We start from the raw sequence: 19,624 nt of genomic DNA, 5'->3' as shown, positions 1-19,624 counted from the left end.
GGTTCTCAACTCTTTTTATGTCAAGGATCCCCTAATTAATGTGGTATTATCCTGTGGACCCCTACAAGATTTAAACTGTTCTTGATGTTAACTAATGTATCTGGGGACCTCCTGGAACCCCCTCAAGGACCCCTGCTTTGAGAAACACTGCTTTATGGTACTACAAAACATCACACAGATGTTCATTCAGGGAATGGGTGTAGTAGTATGGCAGTGAACACTGGATGGTCCAAATAATCTGTCGGGTTCCTGACAGGAGCCTCGACACTTCACCTCACAAGGGCCATGTGGTGGTCCTACTACGTAGTTGGGGTTCATCATGTCCACCAATCTAGGTCCTGACCCAAGAGATGGGCACCCACTGGGGCACGGCTTCCACCCTCTCCAGCATGGCCTGGAGTTCCGCTAAGGCACTGAGTGGGTCCTCCTTGACCAGGATGCGGTCCACCCAGTGGCCGTAGCGCTCGTCTATCTGCTCCGATGACTGTCTCATCTCCTGGAGATCCTCCCCCTGCTCACAAACAAGCATGCAGTCACATTGACTTGTTGGAATACTGTTCCAAATGCTACTTTAAGACCTGAGGCTGATTCTACAAATGCCTTCTAAATCTGTACTTCTCGTACTTTTAAGATTTTTCAAAAATGACAAATGCAGATGTACAAGCTCGCAGCGTGGTACAAAGTGACTCGATGTGAGCTTGTAGATCCGGAAGGAGCGAGTGCATTCTCCGGCAACGGCATCAGCCGGAACGCTGCCGGGGGAAGGCCCGGCAGCGTCCGGGGGATTATGTCCCTCCACTGCCGGTAACAACCGCGGTGGTGCCGGGAGAAGGGGCGGGGAAACTTTAGACACTACTGTTTGCAGGGCTTGCAGTTAGGGTTAGGTTTGGGGTAGTGTCAGACTGATGCCGCCGAGAAACACTCATCTGCCGGAGGGGGTTCCGCCGCTGATGCCATGCGTTGCATCGTGCTTGCGGTTGGGTTTAGGGTTTGGGGTAGAGTGTCGGAGGACCTGCTATTTCTGAATAGCCAATGTCTAAAGTCTAAAATGACACCGACACTTTCCCAGTTTTTAAGATACATGCCATTCTCTTTAATAGTCTCTTTGGTGCTGTAATGCAAACTAATGTGATTTGACGTAGTATTGATAACTAGTTTATTTAAATCTACTATTTTATAGTAGATTTTATGAGTGTTATTAAAGAAAAAGTTCTACAAGCTATTTTTGCAAAGATTTAATCTAGAGAATGACATGCCAAAATACTAGGGATGCCAAGGAGTCTTGACTGTTTGTTCTTATAAATATCTTTAACAACTGAGACTAAATAATAACTATAGCATAATACCCCTGTTCTAACTTACCGTGATGGAAGAATTTAGTGAAGAGGATGAAGCGGCCCGTCTGCATTGGCTGTCCTGGAGCCGAGGCTTCACAAAGATAACATATGGCTTGAACTCAGCAGTACGGAGTGTCTTTAACGCCTGTTAAGAGTGGGAAATAGCCAACATTTATGGCAAAAATAGCCCATCTACCAGCCCACAATGCTATTTTCACTATTGGAAAATGTAAGCTTATAATGACATGCCCAAAATAGGGAAATGGAGTTATACCAGATCTGTTTTAAAGGTCATTAAAAAAAACACCTATTTGGCATAGGCCTAGGCTAAATCATGTAAACTAAAACAAGACGGCTATGAATAGGTGTTATAGAGGCAGGTGTGCACTGCCAATATGACCCAAATTATTAGTTTCTTATTATTGTCAACTAATAATGCCAAAGTCAGGCTAGCCCTTTAGATTATTTTTTACTTTGCATGGCAAAGTAAGTCTTATGGTTTAGTCACCATTTAAGGTGATTCTGATTCCGTTGCTGTCCAGCAGAAACCTTGCATCTCCGTATTTCAACACTTGTTTTTTCGTAAATGAATGCCCTACTTCACTTCAAAAGTGTCACACACAATCTACAAGCTCAGAGTCACAACGCATCGCGAGCTTATAATAATGAAAAAAGGGAACGGTTTTGGATATGCAAGGTTTCCACCTGACAGCAACAATTGACGGCGTTTAAATGTCAAAATGTTACATGATACTCACCTCTGGCTGCACGTCCACCAGACACACCTTGTTTCGATCTAAAACACTGCGGATGGAATCCAGACTGGTGCCGTACAGGTTGTCCTTATATTCCCCATACTCAATGAATCTGGAAAGACAATTAAAATCACCAATCTTCATGAGAATAGTTTCTTTTGAGCTTTTCCTATTATTGCAAGTTATTTTATTTTAATATCCACACTACAGTCAGTCCATGTGCTCCATCTCTCCTCGAATTAGAAAAAAATATAGAATATAGATTGGAAAGAAGAGATTAGCTGTTTTACAAACTCAGTGTTGTGAGCTTGTAGATCTGCTTTTATCATGCCCAGAATAGAGACGCTGGGGTTCATGCGGTTAAATGTCCCTGTCGTACTCGTGTCCAGTTGGAGGACTCACTTATTATTGTGGATGTCTGCATCAAAGGCTGCTTTAGTAATGAAGTGATACTCTACTGCTTCTCTCTCCTGACTCTTCCTGGGCCGAGTGGTATCTGTGGGTCAAAACATGGAAAGGAAATAAGGAACAAATTAAGCAATGTATAGTTCTGCATGGATGCGTGAATGATTGCCTGCATATTGTTCCTGTGCACAACAATAAAATAAACCTGGGTGTGCATTTTGATCCATCCTTCTCATATGCAGCAATATGTCCAGGAAGCACTTTTGATCCATGTGTACTGTAAGGGTAGGCCTTATTTTCAGGTCATTTGAACAGTGCTATATGCCTACCGTATTTCTCCTTTGAAAGGCAGAAAATAACAACATAGGCCTACATATTGCTGTGCTATTTCTAGTGTGTTCATTGTTGGTTTATGTAAGTATGAGAGGGCTCATATATTTATTTATATTAGCTCATGGCTTCTGAACCGGTACCCCAAACAAGCTCTGAATCGAAGAGCTTGAGATCACACAATCTCGTTGGCCACGACAATAGATGCCTGAACAACCACTTTACCCACATGTAGTTGACATTAGCTTGCCCCTGATTGCTGACACAATGCATTGAGGTACTCATACTTTGACATGATACTGACACTCTTGTTCAGTCTATTAGCCGAGGCTGTTACCCATATTAATTTTCAGTACAGTCAACAAGATATGTACATGCTGTGACTATATATAGTGCCGACATTAAGGAATGTAGGGCTTCAAAGCAATCACAGCCATAGTAGATGCACCAATAGCTCTATGACACCAGTATGACCATAGGACAATGGAGAGCTGTTTTAAAAAAGCCAGGCAGAATAGCTTGAAATGACAGGACTCACGAGGCACAGCCACTCCATATCGTCGAGGGTTCTCAGCGATCACCTTCTGTTTGAGTTCATTGAGCCTGGCGCCTAGGGAACCTATCAACACACACACACACACACACACACACACACACACACACACACACACACACACACACACACAGTATCGGACTGAAGTGCATTTTGTAACCAGATAGCACAAATAAGCATAAACAACATATACTCTTAAATTATATAAATACAGTTAACCACTTAAGTACTTAATGTACTTTGTTGAATAACTAATAGCAGCAGCAAATCAGTGACTGTACTCCGAGTCTCTACTGAGCTTCTTACTCCATCCAAAAGCGAAATTCCAGCCATCCTAATTCATTTAGGAATATCTTTGGACATTTTAGGAATTGTGTGAAGTTTTTCACTTATGGCACACACAAAATTGGGATACGAGGTTAAAAGTGGTTAAGTTACAGTATGCATCATATAACCTGTTTTAATGTAATGAGCAAAGCTGGACCAACCTATCAACACTATGAGCCGGGGCTTGTCATTCGAACTAGGCTGATATCGTGTCACTTCCTCATAGATCAGGAAGTCTGTCTGTGTGGCGACTGGAGTACCAGGTTCTCCTGGTGAACCCTGGCGGTCTTTCTTGAGACGGAAACTTCTGCGCAGGCCAGCTATGAGGCAAGACAGACAGACAGACAGACACAGGTGAGATGGACAGACTTAAACCCTTAGTAATGTGTCATTATTATCACACTGCCACTTTGAAATTTGAACCAAAACAAAAATAATGAAAATAGTTCAAAATACTAGTAAACTTATTTCAAAAGTCAGCAAAAAGAAATATTGGAAAAACATTCAAGCACACATTAATTGTAATAAATCCTAATAATACTCCTGCCAGACAATAAAAGCCACAAGAAATAAAACACAAACAGACTGAATGACACCAATAGAAGTCAGTAAGGGTACCTGCGTAAAAATCCCATGAGAAAGCACAGGAGACACGGGCCGCCTTACTCTTAGGAGAAACTACAACTAGCATTAGACCATTTATTCAAAACAGCCCAATGTAAATTCAATAAATCTCAGCAAATTGAAGCAGGTAAGCTTGGTAGCCATGCGTTAAATTGCTGTGTCGGCAATGCAAGAAACGCTTTGCCCGACAACAAAGCATGTCGCATGAAGATACGATCACTTGTGAAGCACAGCAAAAGCTAAATGAAGCTGCTATGAAGAACATTCAAGGGTTACAATATTTTGAAAAAGAACACACCAACAAGCAAGCGCACTGTAATTATTACCAAAACTAAAGGGGCTACAAACCACATCCATAATACCTTTTAGTTTTGATTCAACGAATCGACGTTTCAAACATAACTGTAAAAGTCAAAGGGAAACTTTGCAGGAAACTCCCAGAATCCACAGCATTGCCCTTTGAATAGAAAAAGGGGGTATGGGCAAACACCGTAGCTGCCCCTGCATTGATCCAGGCTTTAAAACCACACTCAGTGGTTTCATATAGTGATATTGAAAGTGACATGTTGATTCAAAGTACTGACAACTGACTCCAAGACCTACTGTCCACAACTGATTCCACACAAAACACTACTTTGGATAAAACAAAACCGCAAGAAAGAGATGATTCCTCCTGAAGCAATTGCCCACAATTCACAAACTCAAGAATCTTAAGCCACTTAGCAAGGTATTGCTTATCGTCTCTGTTGGGCAGAAACCTTGTATGTCCAAAACCACTAAGCCAATAAAACCAACAAAGACTTAGCCAACTCCATCCTGGCATCCATAATTTGGGGATGTCATAGGGGAAAATCTTTTTTTCTTCCAAAATTAGGGAAACTAATAATAAAGCATTAAAAAGATTAAATGTTGAGATTGTCTTTTCTATTATATTGTTAGCCATTTTGTTACTAGTGTTACTACTTCTCTCTATCCTTATATGTATTTCTGCTTCATCGATGCTGTGCTGCTGCTATGACAACTGCATTGAAGTTAATATATTATGTATTTTTGCTTTATCGATGCTGTGCTGCTGCTATGACAACTGCATTGAAGTTAATATATTATGTATTTTTGCTTTATCGATGCTGTGCTGCTTCTATGACAACTGCATTTAAGTTAATATATTATGTATTTTTGCTTTATCGATGCTGTGCTGCTGCTATGACAACTGCATTGAAGTTAATATATTATGTATTTTTGCTTTATCGTTGCTGTGCTGCTGCTATGACAACTGCATTTAAGTTAATATATTATGTATTTTTGCTTTATCGATGCTGTGCTGCTGCTATGACAACTGCATTGAAGTTAATATATTATGTATTTTTGCTTTATCGTTGCTGTGCTGCTGCTATGACAACTGCATTGAAGTTAATATAAGGTCTGGCCGTCCGTCCGTCCGTCTATGTAGACACCAGGTTTCTGCCCGACAGCGACAGAATACATTGTTGACATGATGTAGAGGTGAGCTAAGCTGTGGCTGGGCCGGTGATGGTTCTACAATGCTGTTGCATCCTCATGCCTCCTCACCTATGTCCTGTCCACTCAGAGAGCCCTCACTGTCACAGTCTTCTGTAGGGAGGCAAGCAGGGAGAGAGAGAGACAGGGTAAGAGGTGGAGGGAGGGAGGGAGGGATGCTTAGTGAAGTCTGTCAGCCAAGGGTCTGAGGAGGAGGGGACGATAGAACGGAACAGGCAAGTGATTTGTGGGTAGTGAAGTGCATATGAAGTCAAGTCAAGGGAGGGTTAACAATGGTAATGTTGTGTGTGTGTGTGTGTGTGTGTGTGTGTGTGTGTGTGTGTGTGTGCAGAGAGAGAGAGAGGGGGGGGAGGGGGAGAGAGAGAAAGAACAGAAAGGGTTTTAACCACTTAAGCCCTATTTTATAATTTGGCTGTACGAAAATGGCCAATATTTCGTAGATTGGCAATTTATTTTCTATCCATTTTTACATTTAAAAGTTTTGATTTCTTTCTTCTAATAAATATGTCCAAAATCGGGACACCAGGGCTAATGTGGTTAAAAGAGTTTCACTTGATAAACCATCAAAGCACAGCCTGTGTGCTGAGACCTTCAGGAGCACCTACCTCTCTCTGTCCGATCATCTGAGGTTAGCAGTGAAGGAGGTAATGAAGAACAGCAGAGTATGACAAACATTATGCTGTAGTAGTGAGTAATGTTAAAAACAAATGCACATGCATTTAATGCATCATTTTTTTACAGTATTGAATAGCAAAAGGTCAGTTGAGCTACACAGATATGAACAGTTGACAGTTGTTTTGGCTACAACAATAGAGTGTATGCGTGTGACATCATCATACCCGGAAGTTATGCAGGAATGCCTGAGTGGCAAAAAACGACATACATCCAAACAGAAGAGTCCTATCTGATTGCATTAAACGACATTAAACAACGTTAAACACACTTTGCCACTCGATTTGCCACTCACTTTATGCATGCGCATACGCTCTATATGGAATTATGAAAGTAACAGGTTTAGGCCACCAGATTTACAAGCCAAAGAATCGCATTTGTTTGTATGTTCTAAACTGAACATGGTGGAACTCCTTTTATTGTATATTTATTTTTCTATTATTTGTATTTATGATGTTGTGTTTTTATTGTGATATGGATTCCCCTGAGTCTGAAATAAAGATTGAATTGATTTGAATACCAGGCAAAATGGTAGATTATACATATTGAGAGATGAATTCCACATCTCCTGATCTCATGTTTTGCAAATGCATGCTGGGCTGTAAACAGCTTTGTGAACATCCATACAGTATGGAGTACAGTGTAATTGGTATAGCCCAAAATACTACTAATGTTAGTGAGAATTACCAGGGTGAAAACAGCTTACATGTGGGTGTTTTTGGAGATACAGGGGCTGGGAAAGTCCCCATTTTCATTCTGTACCTCAGGCGCCTGTGGAAAAATAAAAAGGAAGGCATCACTATCATTTTTATTTTTTTAATCAAAAGCTGGGGGGGCTTTCCGGACGCCATCCTCATGGCCACTGTCCACTTGGAGAGCTGAAGGTTAACGCAACAGTACTATAAATGTGCACAACACTGAAACTCAGACATGAAAACTATTCTTTTAATTAACATAAATTTGTTGACTGAAAATGCTTGCCCTGCGTTGCCAGGGTTATTACAATGATGAACAGTGTGTTCAGGTTTGGGTACCGCAGCATTGCACCCTCTCTCCCCTCTACCCACTCTCAATCTGGCACCCTTCCCTTCTTCCTCCATCTCACTCCCCCGTCTCTCCACCCTCTCTCTCTCTCACTGATTGAGCTCTAGTCTGACCTAACGACAGCCATTTGCACTGGCGTCAACCGTTGCCTGACAATGCAGATTTGCATGATGTCGTCAGTGCAGTGACATTGATTCAAGTCGAGTCGAAATTATTATTTATAATGCACAATTTAAAAACGACCACAGCTGGATTTTGCCTATTAACCCATTCTGACCTGAGATCAGATTCTAAAAGTGTCTTTGATTTTTCAAAAATAGCAGACCTACAAGCTCGTATCGCGCCACTCGGTGGCGCGATATGAGCTTGTAGATCTGCTATTTTTCAATAGCTAAAGCATGACATGATGCCAACACCAAAATGGGTTCCCGTTCAGAATGGGTTAATATGGACGTATATTAATAGGCAAAATCCAGCCATCCGCGTGCCACGTACATAGAACTTGAACTGGTTACACTGACTAGATGTAGTTCTTTGTGTGAAACGGCAGAGGAGATCTTTGCTGACCTCTCTTGGAACTGTGTGGAAGGGATGAGGGCAGCACGCAGGTTAGAGTCACCCACTCTCTTGGCTTGCCACCAGGTGGCGTCATCATGGCTCACGACCTGCAAGACGTCTCCCCTCTTGAAAGGAAGACCCGCCTCCTGACAGGGCGTGGCCTTGTCCTCGAATGGCGTGTAGTCAAACAAAGCCCGTAGGTAAACCTGGAGGGGCATGCATGGATTAAAGCAAAGTCAAATCTCATGACTGAAACAGTGTCCCACACTACTGCCGCCATTTCCTAAACAATTAACACAATATGTCAATTAAATTATGTTTTAGTGATATTGTTCCTGCTGTTACATACTGTCAATCAGGTGAAGAAATCACAGACTGAGGCTTTAATGTTTGTTTTTATATGAAATATCCGAGATGATTAGGGTTTTATGGAAGATGTTTCTGTACAAAATGCTAGTCTGACCGGCACATCAAATGCTCTAATCTTAAAATAAGCAAACGTAGTCTATTCTACAAGCTCTCATTGAGAGCTTGTAGAATAGACTACTTTTGAGAGCTTGTAGAATAGACTACTTTTGCTTATTCGCTTATGCTTAAATAGAAGAAATGCTGGCATTTCCAGAGTCCAAATGACAGCAATCAGTCGTAGCGACTGAGAACTTTAATCCATGGGCATGTGAAGAGAATTACTCGGCTAGCTAAAAACATTGTGATCCAATCGCTGCCCGTTAATACTCATTACTCATAGGAGATCATCAGTTGGTAAAACTGTAAGAACCAAAGTTAATTTGTCCGAGAGGAGAATTACATGGTTACAGATTCTGATTTATTGGCAGAATTTCTACAATGGCATGTGAATGAGCCATTAAGTCTTCGCATTCAAGATCACAGACTTTATTTGAAATAAAAAGTGAATAAAAGGTTGCACACTCATAGGCACGATGTAGGATAATTAAAAACTAAAATGATTGTGGCATTGTGTCAGGGAGGTGGCTCTGTATCGTTTATGATATGTAGTTATATTAGATAACTAAATGTTACCTGTGTTTGAAGAACAAATTAGGCGGCTAATCTGTAAGTATCTTTGGAAAACTACACTAGGAAATCATGTGATTCAGTGTCCCCACTGAAGTGCTTATTATTTAGTTTAATTGAAGGAACAACTGTGAACTACAATGCTACTCAAATCTTACACAAAGGGGAAAAGATCACACTCGTGAAGTAAGCGCATGTATTGATGAAGTCATGGCCACCCACTATCAACTACATGACATAGTACATAGTTAATGTATTTTGCCATTGACTTGGACTCAAACGTTTATACAGAATAAAAAGGTTATTATAGACTTGGCTGCCACATGACGACGTCACAGGGGGCACACACAAAGCCACGAGTAATCAGCGTCACATCGTGTTGTAACTCAATATTAATTCATATTAATTCAATATTAACATTCAATATTATGTGGGCTGGTGGCACCAGGAGGCAGCTGCATGTAGTCGTCATTTCTAATAGATTTGTAGGAGGCATTTTATTTTCTTACACTTTGGATACTTTTTCAGCATCAGTTTGGTCATACGAGTAAAATGCCAATACTATTTATTGTTGGTACACAGTTCTTACAGTATATTACGTGATTAAAATCTATGGGAGTTTGAATGGGAAAAACCCTTCCGTGATCCAGGACGCATGGTTTTGACATCCAGGACTACGGGCTACGGCACTCAACATAAACCGCTCTCACGCTTCACTGCAATGCACTGTGAGTTTGTAGATTGGCTATCTTTGAATCAAAATGTGGTTACCCAGCTTTCTTTTAGTTTGTCTTCTTCCATGATGGCTGGGATGATTTTGAGGGTGATGGAGCCTTGGGCTTGGGACTGGTAAAAATAAATAGAGAGAGATATCATTATCTGTCATCGGCTAGCCATGAATAATTGCATTGAGAAAGAAAAGAAAACAAAACATTGATATTACCATGCGAGTAAACCAATTTATATGCTGCCTTTACCAGAATCTGACTGATTTCATCAGGTCTTTTGTGTATTATCAGATTTCCATTGACCTCTCGAAGTTCATCCCCAACATGGACCAGGCCTGGCGGGAAAAACACAAGCAATCACCCACGCACGCACACACACACATACTCTATGAGAGTGCAAAAAGCACACTTTAGTAACAGAATCTCACAAGATGCAATCCCGTGGCACTAATCTCAAAGATTTCATCTCTGTTGACAGTTGTGGTGGTGTGAACTACCATTTTAGCTGAGGCCACAGCATCATCTCTCCTATCACTTCATCAGTAATTGATAACAAGTCCTGTTGGGTAGGAGGAATCACACCATCTCAAAGCTATTGTTTACACTTTCGAGCATTCAATTTGCTGTGAAATGAATCGAGCCTCCAAGAGCAGAGATGAATTAACTGCTGGTGTAAAGGTCGCACACATACAAACGTCTTGTGTCAATGTCATCATTCATGACGTGACACGGTGTGTTGTGTTGCTCTCACCACTGCGGTCGGCGGACCCTCCCCTCATGATCCTGGCCACGATCACAGCACCTGTTGCGTCGTCTCTTCGGATCGTTGCCCCCTGGAAGATTAAAGAGGGTTTTTTTTTTTTCAAAGGCGATCTACGCTTGCTTCAGCTGTATCAAACCATTGTCCTCTAGTCTAGCGCAGTGGTTTTCAACCAGTGGTCCGGAGACCAGGTGGTCCCCATGCTAAATGATGGAGAGTCGGTAACTAAATGGACCCTTATAATAGGTCTTTAACTCTTGAGAGCGTAAAATTAAACCAAATGGACCCTTAACCAAATGGACCCTTATGGCTTTCGCCTTTATTTTATTTATATATTTAAGAGGGATAGTAGGCTGACAGGAAATGGGGAGAGAAATGGGGGGGGGGGTGACCTGCAGTAAAGGCCGTTCGGGATCGGGCAGCACACTGCCAGACTGGATTACCACTGCAGCCAAGGTGCCCAGACGGCTACACCAGAATTAGTTTTATTTTGATAAAAGTTTGCCTGTTTCCTGTTATTTTGCTTTTAAATACGTTTGCTAGTCAAATAAATGAAGTCCCTCATATTTGTATGTAAATTCATAATTCTACATTTATTAAAACATGGCACTTAATTTAATGTACAGTACATGACTGGCTGTCCAACTCCGATCTGTGTTGTGTATATATGTTGTTTTAGTTTTCTAGTAATCAGCGATCACGTGCAACTACACTAAACCCAAAAGCAAAGCTTTGTACAAGAACTAATAGCTTGCAGTCCATGGGCAGGTAGGCTATATGAAATACCAGATATACAGTACTGTACCTACAGTATACAAACAAAGTGCAGTTGTACAAAAAAACACACACCTTTTTCCTCCACACCAACAGCAACAATCATGCACGTGCACATACACAGACACACACCACACACACACACACGACTTCACTTAAATATTATCATGGTCTCACCAGCGGCTCCTTGTTCTTGACGAGGCGAACTATCTTCACAGACTCCTCCTCCAGGTCGTCATCTAGGTCATCAGGCAGCGGCGGCAGGACGGGGTCAAAGTTCTTCTGGGCTACCGTGTCATGAGCCGACAGCACCGCCTGAAGGACAGACACACACACACACACACACACACACACACACACACACACACACACACACACACACACACACACACACAATACTGCAATATTACACAAACATTATACCGTTGACTCCACTACATTTCTAGGAAGGGACTCTTGGGACTAAAATGTACAAAATATCTTATGAATTAACCACTTAAGCCCTGTTCATATATAGAGAAAATCTGAACGCTCACAACAAATCTGCTATGTTTACTATTTTTCACAATTTCTAAAAGGTTTGGACAATTTCTAAAAATGTACTTTGTAATTTGTACTTTTGAGTATTGAGTATTTACTTGAGTATATACTTTGTCCACCACTGGTTTATACATGTGCTGATACTGTGTGTACACATGCACACATAAACAGACAACTCGGTCAGCACAGGCACACACGCAAACAAATGCAAGTGCATTTTGTTTGTGACGCTAGACTAGGAAAAGCAGTGGGATTACCAAAATCAGCAGGGATCATCCCGGGATCTGCCATTTAGATTTGGACATATCTCGTGTGAAAAGTGGGTATTAAGGCCCGAGGATAACTCAAATAGCCAGCAGTCTGCTGTCACACAGTCATGTCAATTGTAATTCAGTCAGGACAACTCAAGAATGAATGGAATATATATATATGTATTGAATATAAAATGAGCGATATATTTATTATGGTTTGGCGTCGTTGGCGATGAATTGGATCTGCTTTGTAGGTACTCAGATCAAGCGCATCATCGGCCCCGACCACTGGGACTCCGAATCCCCCCAAAACAGCAGAATGATGCCCAATGCACGGCAGGGCAGCAGTTTCCTGACTGAACTTGCTCTGCGCATTTATTTATTTAATTATTTATAATCATAAGTGCCAACTTTGTTAGCTAATTGTTGTTTGCAAATCATGTCCTACTAATGTTTATCATTATTATCGTCTCATACATGCTGTAGGTAGAGGCTTCGTCTAAGCAATTTGGACTTCTTGCCTCCTCCAGGCACTTTTCCCCGCCTATATTTTGTGTACTGTTTTTTTGTGTGCTAAATGAATCAAATCATTAAAAGGAAAGGCCATGGGGTCACCATTATCAGTGGGTTCATGTCTGTCCTTATTGCGCGCATAAGGTTTCGTGGAAATCCGTTTATTAATTATTGTTTAGGTGGCATAAAGGTGCACATCAAATTCCACAGCAATACAGACAGTATTGTAGTTACAGTAGTTATGATAGTAGCATGATACTGACCATGACAATGACATGATGCTGACCATAACACTGACATGATACTGAATCACGTAGTAACAGTCATGTTTAATGTAAAATCTGATATTTGGATTTTGTTGTAAAATTTGTGCAAATGGACATTTTAGCCGGATGGTGGCGCTTAAGAGGAAAGGCCATGCAGTCACCAAGATTAGTAGGGTTCATCTGGGCTTCATGAAAGTGTATAGATAATTATACAGCAATCCAGACAGTATTTTTTGAGATACAGTCCATGTTGGGTGGATGGACTGTGTGACCTGACATAACCATCCATAAGCACAAAATAGAGAAATAGATGAAGGAAAGAGTTGAGAAAGAAGAAGAAGAACACCATCCCAGAGGCTAATTTCACAAACGAGTCTCACTAATTAGGAAATGACTGTGTAAGTGTCTCAAACTGGCATCCACTTCCCACTTGCCCCGTCAGGCCCAGGCCAGAAACCATTAAAATGAGCATAATCTCTTGATAACTATAATTAGGGACTAGGAGTGTCTGCACCTTGACAGACCATGAAGGCTTTACACAGAGCCCAGCACCACGTCTGGCTGCTGATATGTAATGGATGATCGTCTCAAAAGAGGGTGGGGAAACCCACTGGCTTAGGAAAGGGAGACAAGGGCTCAAACAACCGGAATAAGTGGCGCTGTCTGATTAGAAAGCTATGGGAAGTGGCGTGTGAACAGTTGCAAACGCACACACAAAACACACACACACACACCCAAAAGCTTAACTTAAAGAATATTAACTTAAAAAGAAAACTTAAAAAAAAAAAACTTAAAAAAAAAAAACTTAAAGAATTACGCAATTTATTCTAATTGTTGTTATTGCAATTTACGAGCTGCGTTCGCTTCCCGCGTCTTACTTGTAGAATTTGTGAATTGTGTGTGTGTGTGTGATATAGGGATGGGCAATTAATCTGTCATCACATAGCTATCGGACGATATTGGCCTTAAAATGCAATATCAGGGCCCAGGCCGTAGCGTAACGGTCTGGGCACCGGACTGGTGATCCAGTCGCGGTGTGCCGCGGGTTCGACTCCCGGACCCGACACGGCCTTTACCGCATGTCATCCCCCCATCTCTCTCCCGTTTCCTGTCAGCCTACTTTCTATCCCTTAAAAAAATCAATAAAGGCGTAAGCCGCAAAAAAATATCTTAAAAAAAAAAAAAAAAATGCAATATCAGTATCGAATCGATATCAAAATAATGTGCTGAACTATGGAAGCATATCTCCGGCAATGTGTTGAATTTTGATTGATTGGCATTTGTGATGAAAATTTCAGTTCAGTTGCTAGTTTAAAGTCTTCTATCACTTATCATGATATGCATTTTTGTTTTTAAATTGATGATAAAGTAGCAGTGAAAAGAACACGCCCTCGCTGACCTTCCAGCCAATAACATTAGTTTCCGGTTTGTTTTTGAGATCCAAGTTCCAAGATGGTGGATTTGAATTAGCTGGAAAAAGTGGCTTCAAAATAGTACATTGAGGTGAGGGGTACTCAGTGTATGTTTGGTTGTGAGCAGTACATTGAGATGAGGGGTACTCAGTGTATGTTTGGTTGTGAGCAGTACATTGAGGTGAGGGGTACTCAGTGTATGTTTGGTTGTGAGCAGTACCTTGAGATGAGGGGTACTCAGTGTATGTTTGGTTGTGAGCAGTACCTTGAGATGAGGGGTACTCAGTGTATGTTTGGTTGTGAGCAGTACATTGAGGTGAGGGGTACTCAGTGTATGTTTGGTTGTGAGCAGTACATTGAGATGAGGGGTACTCAGTGTATGTTTGGTTGTGAGCAGTACCTTGAGATGAGGGGTACTCAGTGTATGTTTGGTTGTGAGCAGTACATTGAGGTGAGGGGTACTCAGTGTATGTTTGGTTGTGAGCAGTACATTGAGGTGAGGGGTACTCAGTGTATGTTTGGTTGTGAGCAGTACATTGAGGTGAGGGGTACTCAGTGTATGTTTGGTTGTGAGCAGTACCTTGAGATGAGGGGTACTCAGTGTATGTTTGGTTGTGAGCAGTACCTTGAGATGAGGGGTACTCAGTGTATGTTTGGTTGTGAGCAGTACATTGAGGTGAGGGGTACTCAGTGTATGTTTGGTTGTGAGCAGTACATTGAGGTGAGGGGTACTCAGTGTATGTTTGGTTGTGAGCAGTACATTGAGGTGAGGGGTACTCAGTGTATGTTTGGTTGTGAGCAGTACCTTGAGATGAGGGGTACTCAGTGTATGTTTGGTTGTGAGCAGTACATTGAGGTGAGGGGTACTCAGTGTATGTTTGGTTGTGAGCAGTACCTTGAGATGAGGGGTACTCAGTGTATGTTTGGTTGTGAGCAGTACATTGAGGTGAGGGGTACTCAGTGTATGTTTGGTTGTGAGCAGTACATTGAGGTGAGGGGTACTCAGTGTATGTTTGGTTGTGAGCAGTACCTTGAGATGAGGGGTACTCAGTGTATGTTTGGTTGTGAGCAGTACATTGAGGTGAGGGGTACTCAGTGTATGTTTGGTTGTGAGCAGTACATTGAGGTGAGGGGTACTCAGTGTATGTTTGGTTGTGAGCAGTACCTTGAGATGAGGGGTACTCAGTGTATGTTTGGTTGTGAGCAGTACCTTGAGATGAGGGGTACTCAGCAGCAACAGCAGTTCTCTCTCATCACCTTCCATTGGCCCACTCTGGAGCTCCTCTGCCAACTGGTGATTGGAGCAACAGCATCACACAAATGGCTCATGTGTATACAAGCATACTGTAACTCAAATATATGAAAATATATTACAGCAATGCCTTGGAATTGCACTTACATCTTCCACCAGGCATGAGGCGCTGTGTAGAACCGGGGTAGGACTCTGCTTCTCATACTGCTTTAGCTTCTCATGGATCTGTGACCCAACACACGCACGCACACACACTGAAATGTTGAAACCTTTGTTTTTAAATGCTATGGTCATTGTACATGCAGTACGTGCTTTAGCAAAAAGGTGCCTTGTTGAGTATGACCACCTTTCCACATGATTTCATCATGATCTTCCAAAGTTCTATTTTCCAACTCGCACCGATCTGCACATCATGAAACTCGTCGTAACAATCCAAACATTCGTCGCTGTCAGGCAGAAACCTACAAACTGTTTCCCCCCCCCCGTAAAGTAATGCCCTATTCATTGCACAACAGTGTCACACAAAAGTAGCAAATCACAATTGCAGATCTGCTATTTTTAGTGTGTTTGTGGGTTTTAGAAGTATTTAACTAATGTAAAATATTAACAAGGGTAAAAAAATAATGGACTACATTGGATCCATTGATCCAAGTTTCTTTTTACCATTTTCTGAAAAGCAACCCTTTTGGACATACAAGGTTTCCACCCACGCCAGCGACCCTTTTTTAAATGTGATTTCGTAAATGAATGAGTACAAGAGTACAATACAAGAGTGTCGCACAAATAGTAGCGCAAATAGCAGATCTATACGCTCACAGCGCCTCGCGGTGTGATCCGTTGTGAGCCTGTAGATCGGCTATGTCCATTGTTTTACAATAATAATACAAATAAAACAATTTGGGGATTTACAAGGTTTCCACCCGACATGGACTGCATAGTAGACGCCGCTTGTACCTTCATGAGATAAGCGAGGCTCTTCTCACTGAAGACATCCTTGAGGAAGAGCAGGTCCTCTTTGTGGTTGGCATCAGGGTGCAGCTGAGAGGTGAGCAGAGCCAGAGTCTCATGAAGACCTAAGATCAACACAGACCACAGCAGTGGTGGAAAAAGGACTCACATTTTTTACTTAAGTAAAAGTAGCAATACAGTAATGTAGAAGAGCTCTGTTACAAGTAAAAGACCGGAATTCAACATTTACCTGAGTAAAAGTACAAAGGCATTTGCCACAAGTAGAAAGTAATCATTATGCAAAATGTCCCAATTAAAATTCACACATTTTCAAATGTACACAATGTATTAAAACAATATTTTGAAGTGAGCTTGTAGATCAGCTATTTTCAAATGGCCAAAATGTATAGGGCTGAAATGGGTAATGTCCGTTTTGTGAAAGTATTCTTGGTGTGATGCATTGTGGGCTAGTAGAGCGCTATTGTTTTAAAACGTGCCCAAAAGAGGGATATGCCACGTTGAAAGTTGTTAATGCTTGTCCACCGTCTTTATGTGCACTCAACTCAAACTTTATTGTCACATCATCACAGGGGTAAAAAAGAAAGTGGGTGAAATTCGTGGTCCTACAAGCTCCATCAGTTGCACTTTCAAGAGAAATAGAGAAGGAAAAAAACTGAAAAACAGGTCAGATATCAACATGGCCAAGGAAAACGGAACAAAAAGCGAGAGCTCATACGGAAGCAGCATTCCCTCGATGGTGCTATATATATACACATTTCCTCCACACCGTAAATACACATTTACTAATCATAAACACACTCTAGAAGCATCTCAATTATGCATGACTGTTGTTGTTCATGTAACACATGCATCATGCATGCATACACCCATTTATAATGCAGAGAGGCTAAACAAACGTTGGATTGGACATGGTGCTTTAATTTACCTGTGCTTGCAGACAGTATGGGCATGGCTTCAATCATTCACAGTGAGCTGAAGGGACCAGATGGGAGGAACATGGGGGTGGGGGACAACGATGACAACTCCTCTCCTCCCGCTGCTCCTGTCCTCGGTTATGACAAGGCTGTGCACAAACACACAAACAGCCAAGAGGAAATTATAATGTTGGTAATACAATTCTAAACAATCTCTATTACAATAGCTATTAAATAACCATGTTGTGATTTAGGTTGACCTTCTATACGGTCTCTAGATCTTCATCTTCATATTGCACATACAGTGAGTCTCTCTGATACTGTAGTGGACAGTCATCGTATCATGGTTATCAAAATAATCAAAGTGTTTCACCACTGAGTCAGGCAGCTGAGGTTATAATTCATGACAGTCCCTATTTGGGATAAATCTTAAAAAAAAATCATCATTTTTATTTTAATAATAAACTTCTAGATTTTATGTAGGAAGTCTAAGACTAAGAACAAAACACTTTTGGTTACATAATTCTGCGACATAAAAGACAACATCAACAATGAACAGATCTTAAATTGTTGCCGTCAGCCGTCTACACAGGCAAAGACTTAACGATATTTAACAAACACAAAGATCTATTGCACCGGTAATGAAATCCGACATGTGGTGGAAGAAGAAGCAATTTAGAAACACGCTGTTGTAGTGCTGCACGATTCTTGCTCAAATGTGAATCTCAATTTTCCTCCACAAGAATTGTGACCACGATTCTCATTTTTTCCATGAAAGTATTCATAAGAATAAACATAATAGTAACTAAAATGAAATGGACAGCCAACTAGTGCTGCACAATTCTTCACGATTCTCCACAAAATGAGATTGCATAGGTGTCTGAATCTGAAACCTTATTCAAGAAACTCACAGGGGGGTCCATAGGGCAGAACACATAAAACATAAAAACACTAAAGTAAACAAACTATGAATAAAATAAACAAAGCATAAACAAACAAACAAACTTATCTCTGTACATACAGGCTAGAACGCCAGTGGCTCCACAGCTTAGACGATAGTCTGACAGAGCTCTTAGCAGGGTTAGAAAGTGATGCAATGATGCTGTTCTCAGAGTCTGTTAACCTGCACATAAATCTATACATCAGGTTTCGTAGCACAGCAGGGCTACAGTAAGTGGGTACATTTATTTCTACAAACATTTGTCTGGCACTACAGCATCTTGGGGCTTTGAGCAGCAGTCTCATGCAGTCATTATATGCCACTGTCATTTTTTGCAGGCTGCCCTTTTTGTAGTGTCGCCACAAGTGGGCAGTGTACAGCGGAGTACAATAAGCTTTAAAAACTGTTGCTCTGTTAAAAGGCCTTTATTTAAAGCCAAAAGTATTGGCTTTAAGCGATGTGTTTTGAGCTTGTTGATCTGCTGCTTTTTAATTTGAAACTTTTGAATCCTGAAAAGAATAGCAGTTTTGGGCGTATGAGGTTCCCTCCCCCCCCCCCCCCCCCCCCCCCCCCGACAGAGACGATATCATTCCTCGTTTAAATTACTAAAAGCTGGATCTACAATTTCAAAGGTCACTGCCGGGGGCAGTGATGAATCTGCAGCTAATCTGAATATCTGGAAAATGTGGAATATGCAATTTGGAGCACCACCACATGGAGAGTAATGAGTTACCAGTTGCATGTGTGTGTGTGTGTGTGTGTGTGTGTGTGTGTGTGTGTGTGTGTGTGTGTGTGTGTGTGTGTGTGTGTGTGTGTGTGTGTGTGTGTGTGTGTGTGTGTAAATTGGAGATGATTGTAGATATAGGCACTGTACTGTAAGGTACTGTGCTGTACAGTACACAAACACTGTTACACAGTGTATCCACCCCATTATCTAATATCAAACGATTCAAGAGCTTAGCAGCTGATAGCAAGGGGTCACCACCAGTAGCAAATCTCCTCCTTATGCCCGTGGCGACTGAGCAATCAGATCTGTCATCCAACAAATCAGTCATTCTTTGGCAGATTAACATCAACTGTACCTAGAGACACAAACATAAGCGCCACACAACAAAAAACTATCAAGGACATGCCTGTTTAATCTGTG

The 19,624-nt window shown here is 41.4% G+C and overlaps 1 protein-coding gene across 1 annotated transcript; it reads right to left on the bottom strand.

Moving 5' to 3' along the window:
• Positions 1 to 331: 331 nt before the first annotated feature.
• On the bottom strand, positions 332 to 17,585 carry LOC310874909 (MAGUK p55 subfamily member 3-like; the record flags this gene model as incomplete). The annotated part of the gene is made up of 19 exons (XM_083787828.1): positions 332 to 511; positions 1,363 to 1,482; positions 2,096 to 2,204; positions 2,495 to 2,588; positions 3,366 to 3,446; positions 3,869 to 4,027; positions 4,326 to 4,391; positions 5,901 to 5,942; positions 6,455 to 6,472; positions 7,228 to 7,292; positions 8,133 to 8,329; positions 9,930 to 10,004; positions 10,136 to 10,221; positions 10,638 to 10,719; positions 11,598 to 11,735; positions 15,613 to 15,693; positions 15,802 to 15,879; positions 16,609 to 16,727; positions 17,549 to 17,585. The coding sequence occupies 19 exons, from the start codon at positions 17,583 to 17,585 to the stop codon at positions 332 to 334; spliced, it is 1,827 nt and encodes a 608-aa protein (XP_083643954.1).
• Between the last annotated feature and the right edge of the window lie 2,039 nt (positions 17,586 to 19,624).

Source organism: Protomyctophum parallelum, assembly GCF_964188405.1.
Source record: "Protomyctophum parallelum genome assembly, chromosome: 17".
Lineage (NCBI taxonomy): Eukaryota > Metazoa > Chordata > Actinopteri > Myctophiformes > Myctophidae > Protomyctophum > Protomyctophum parallelum.
This window is presented reverse-complemented; position numbering and strand designations above follow the sequence as displayed.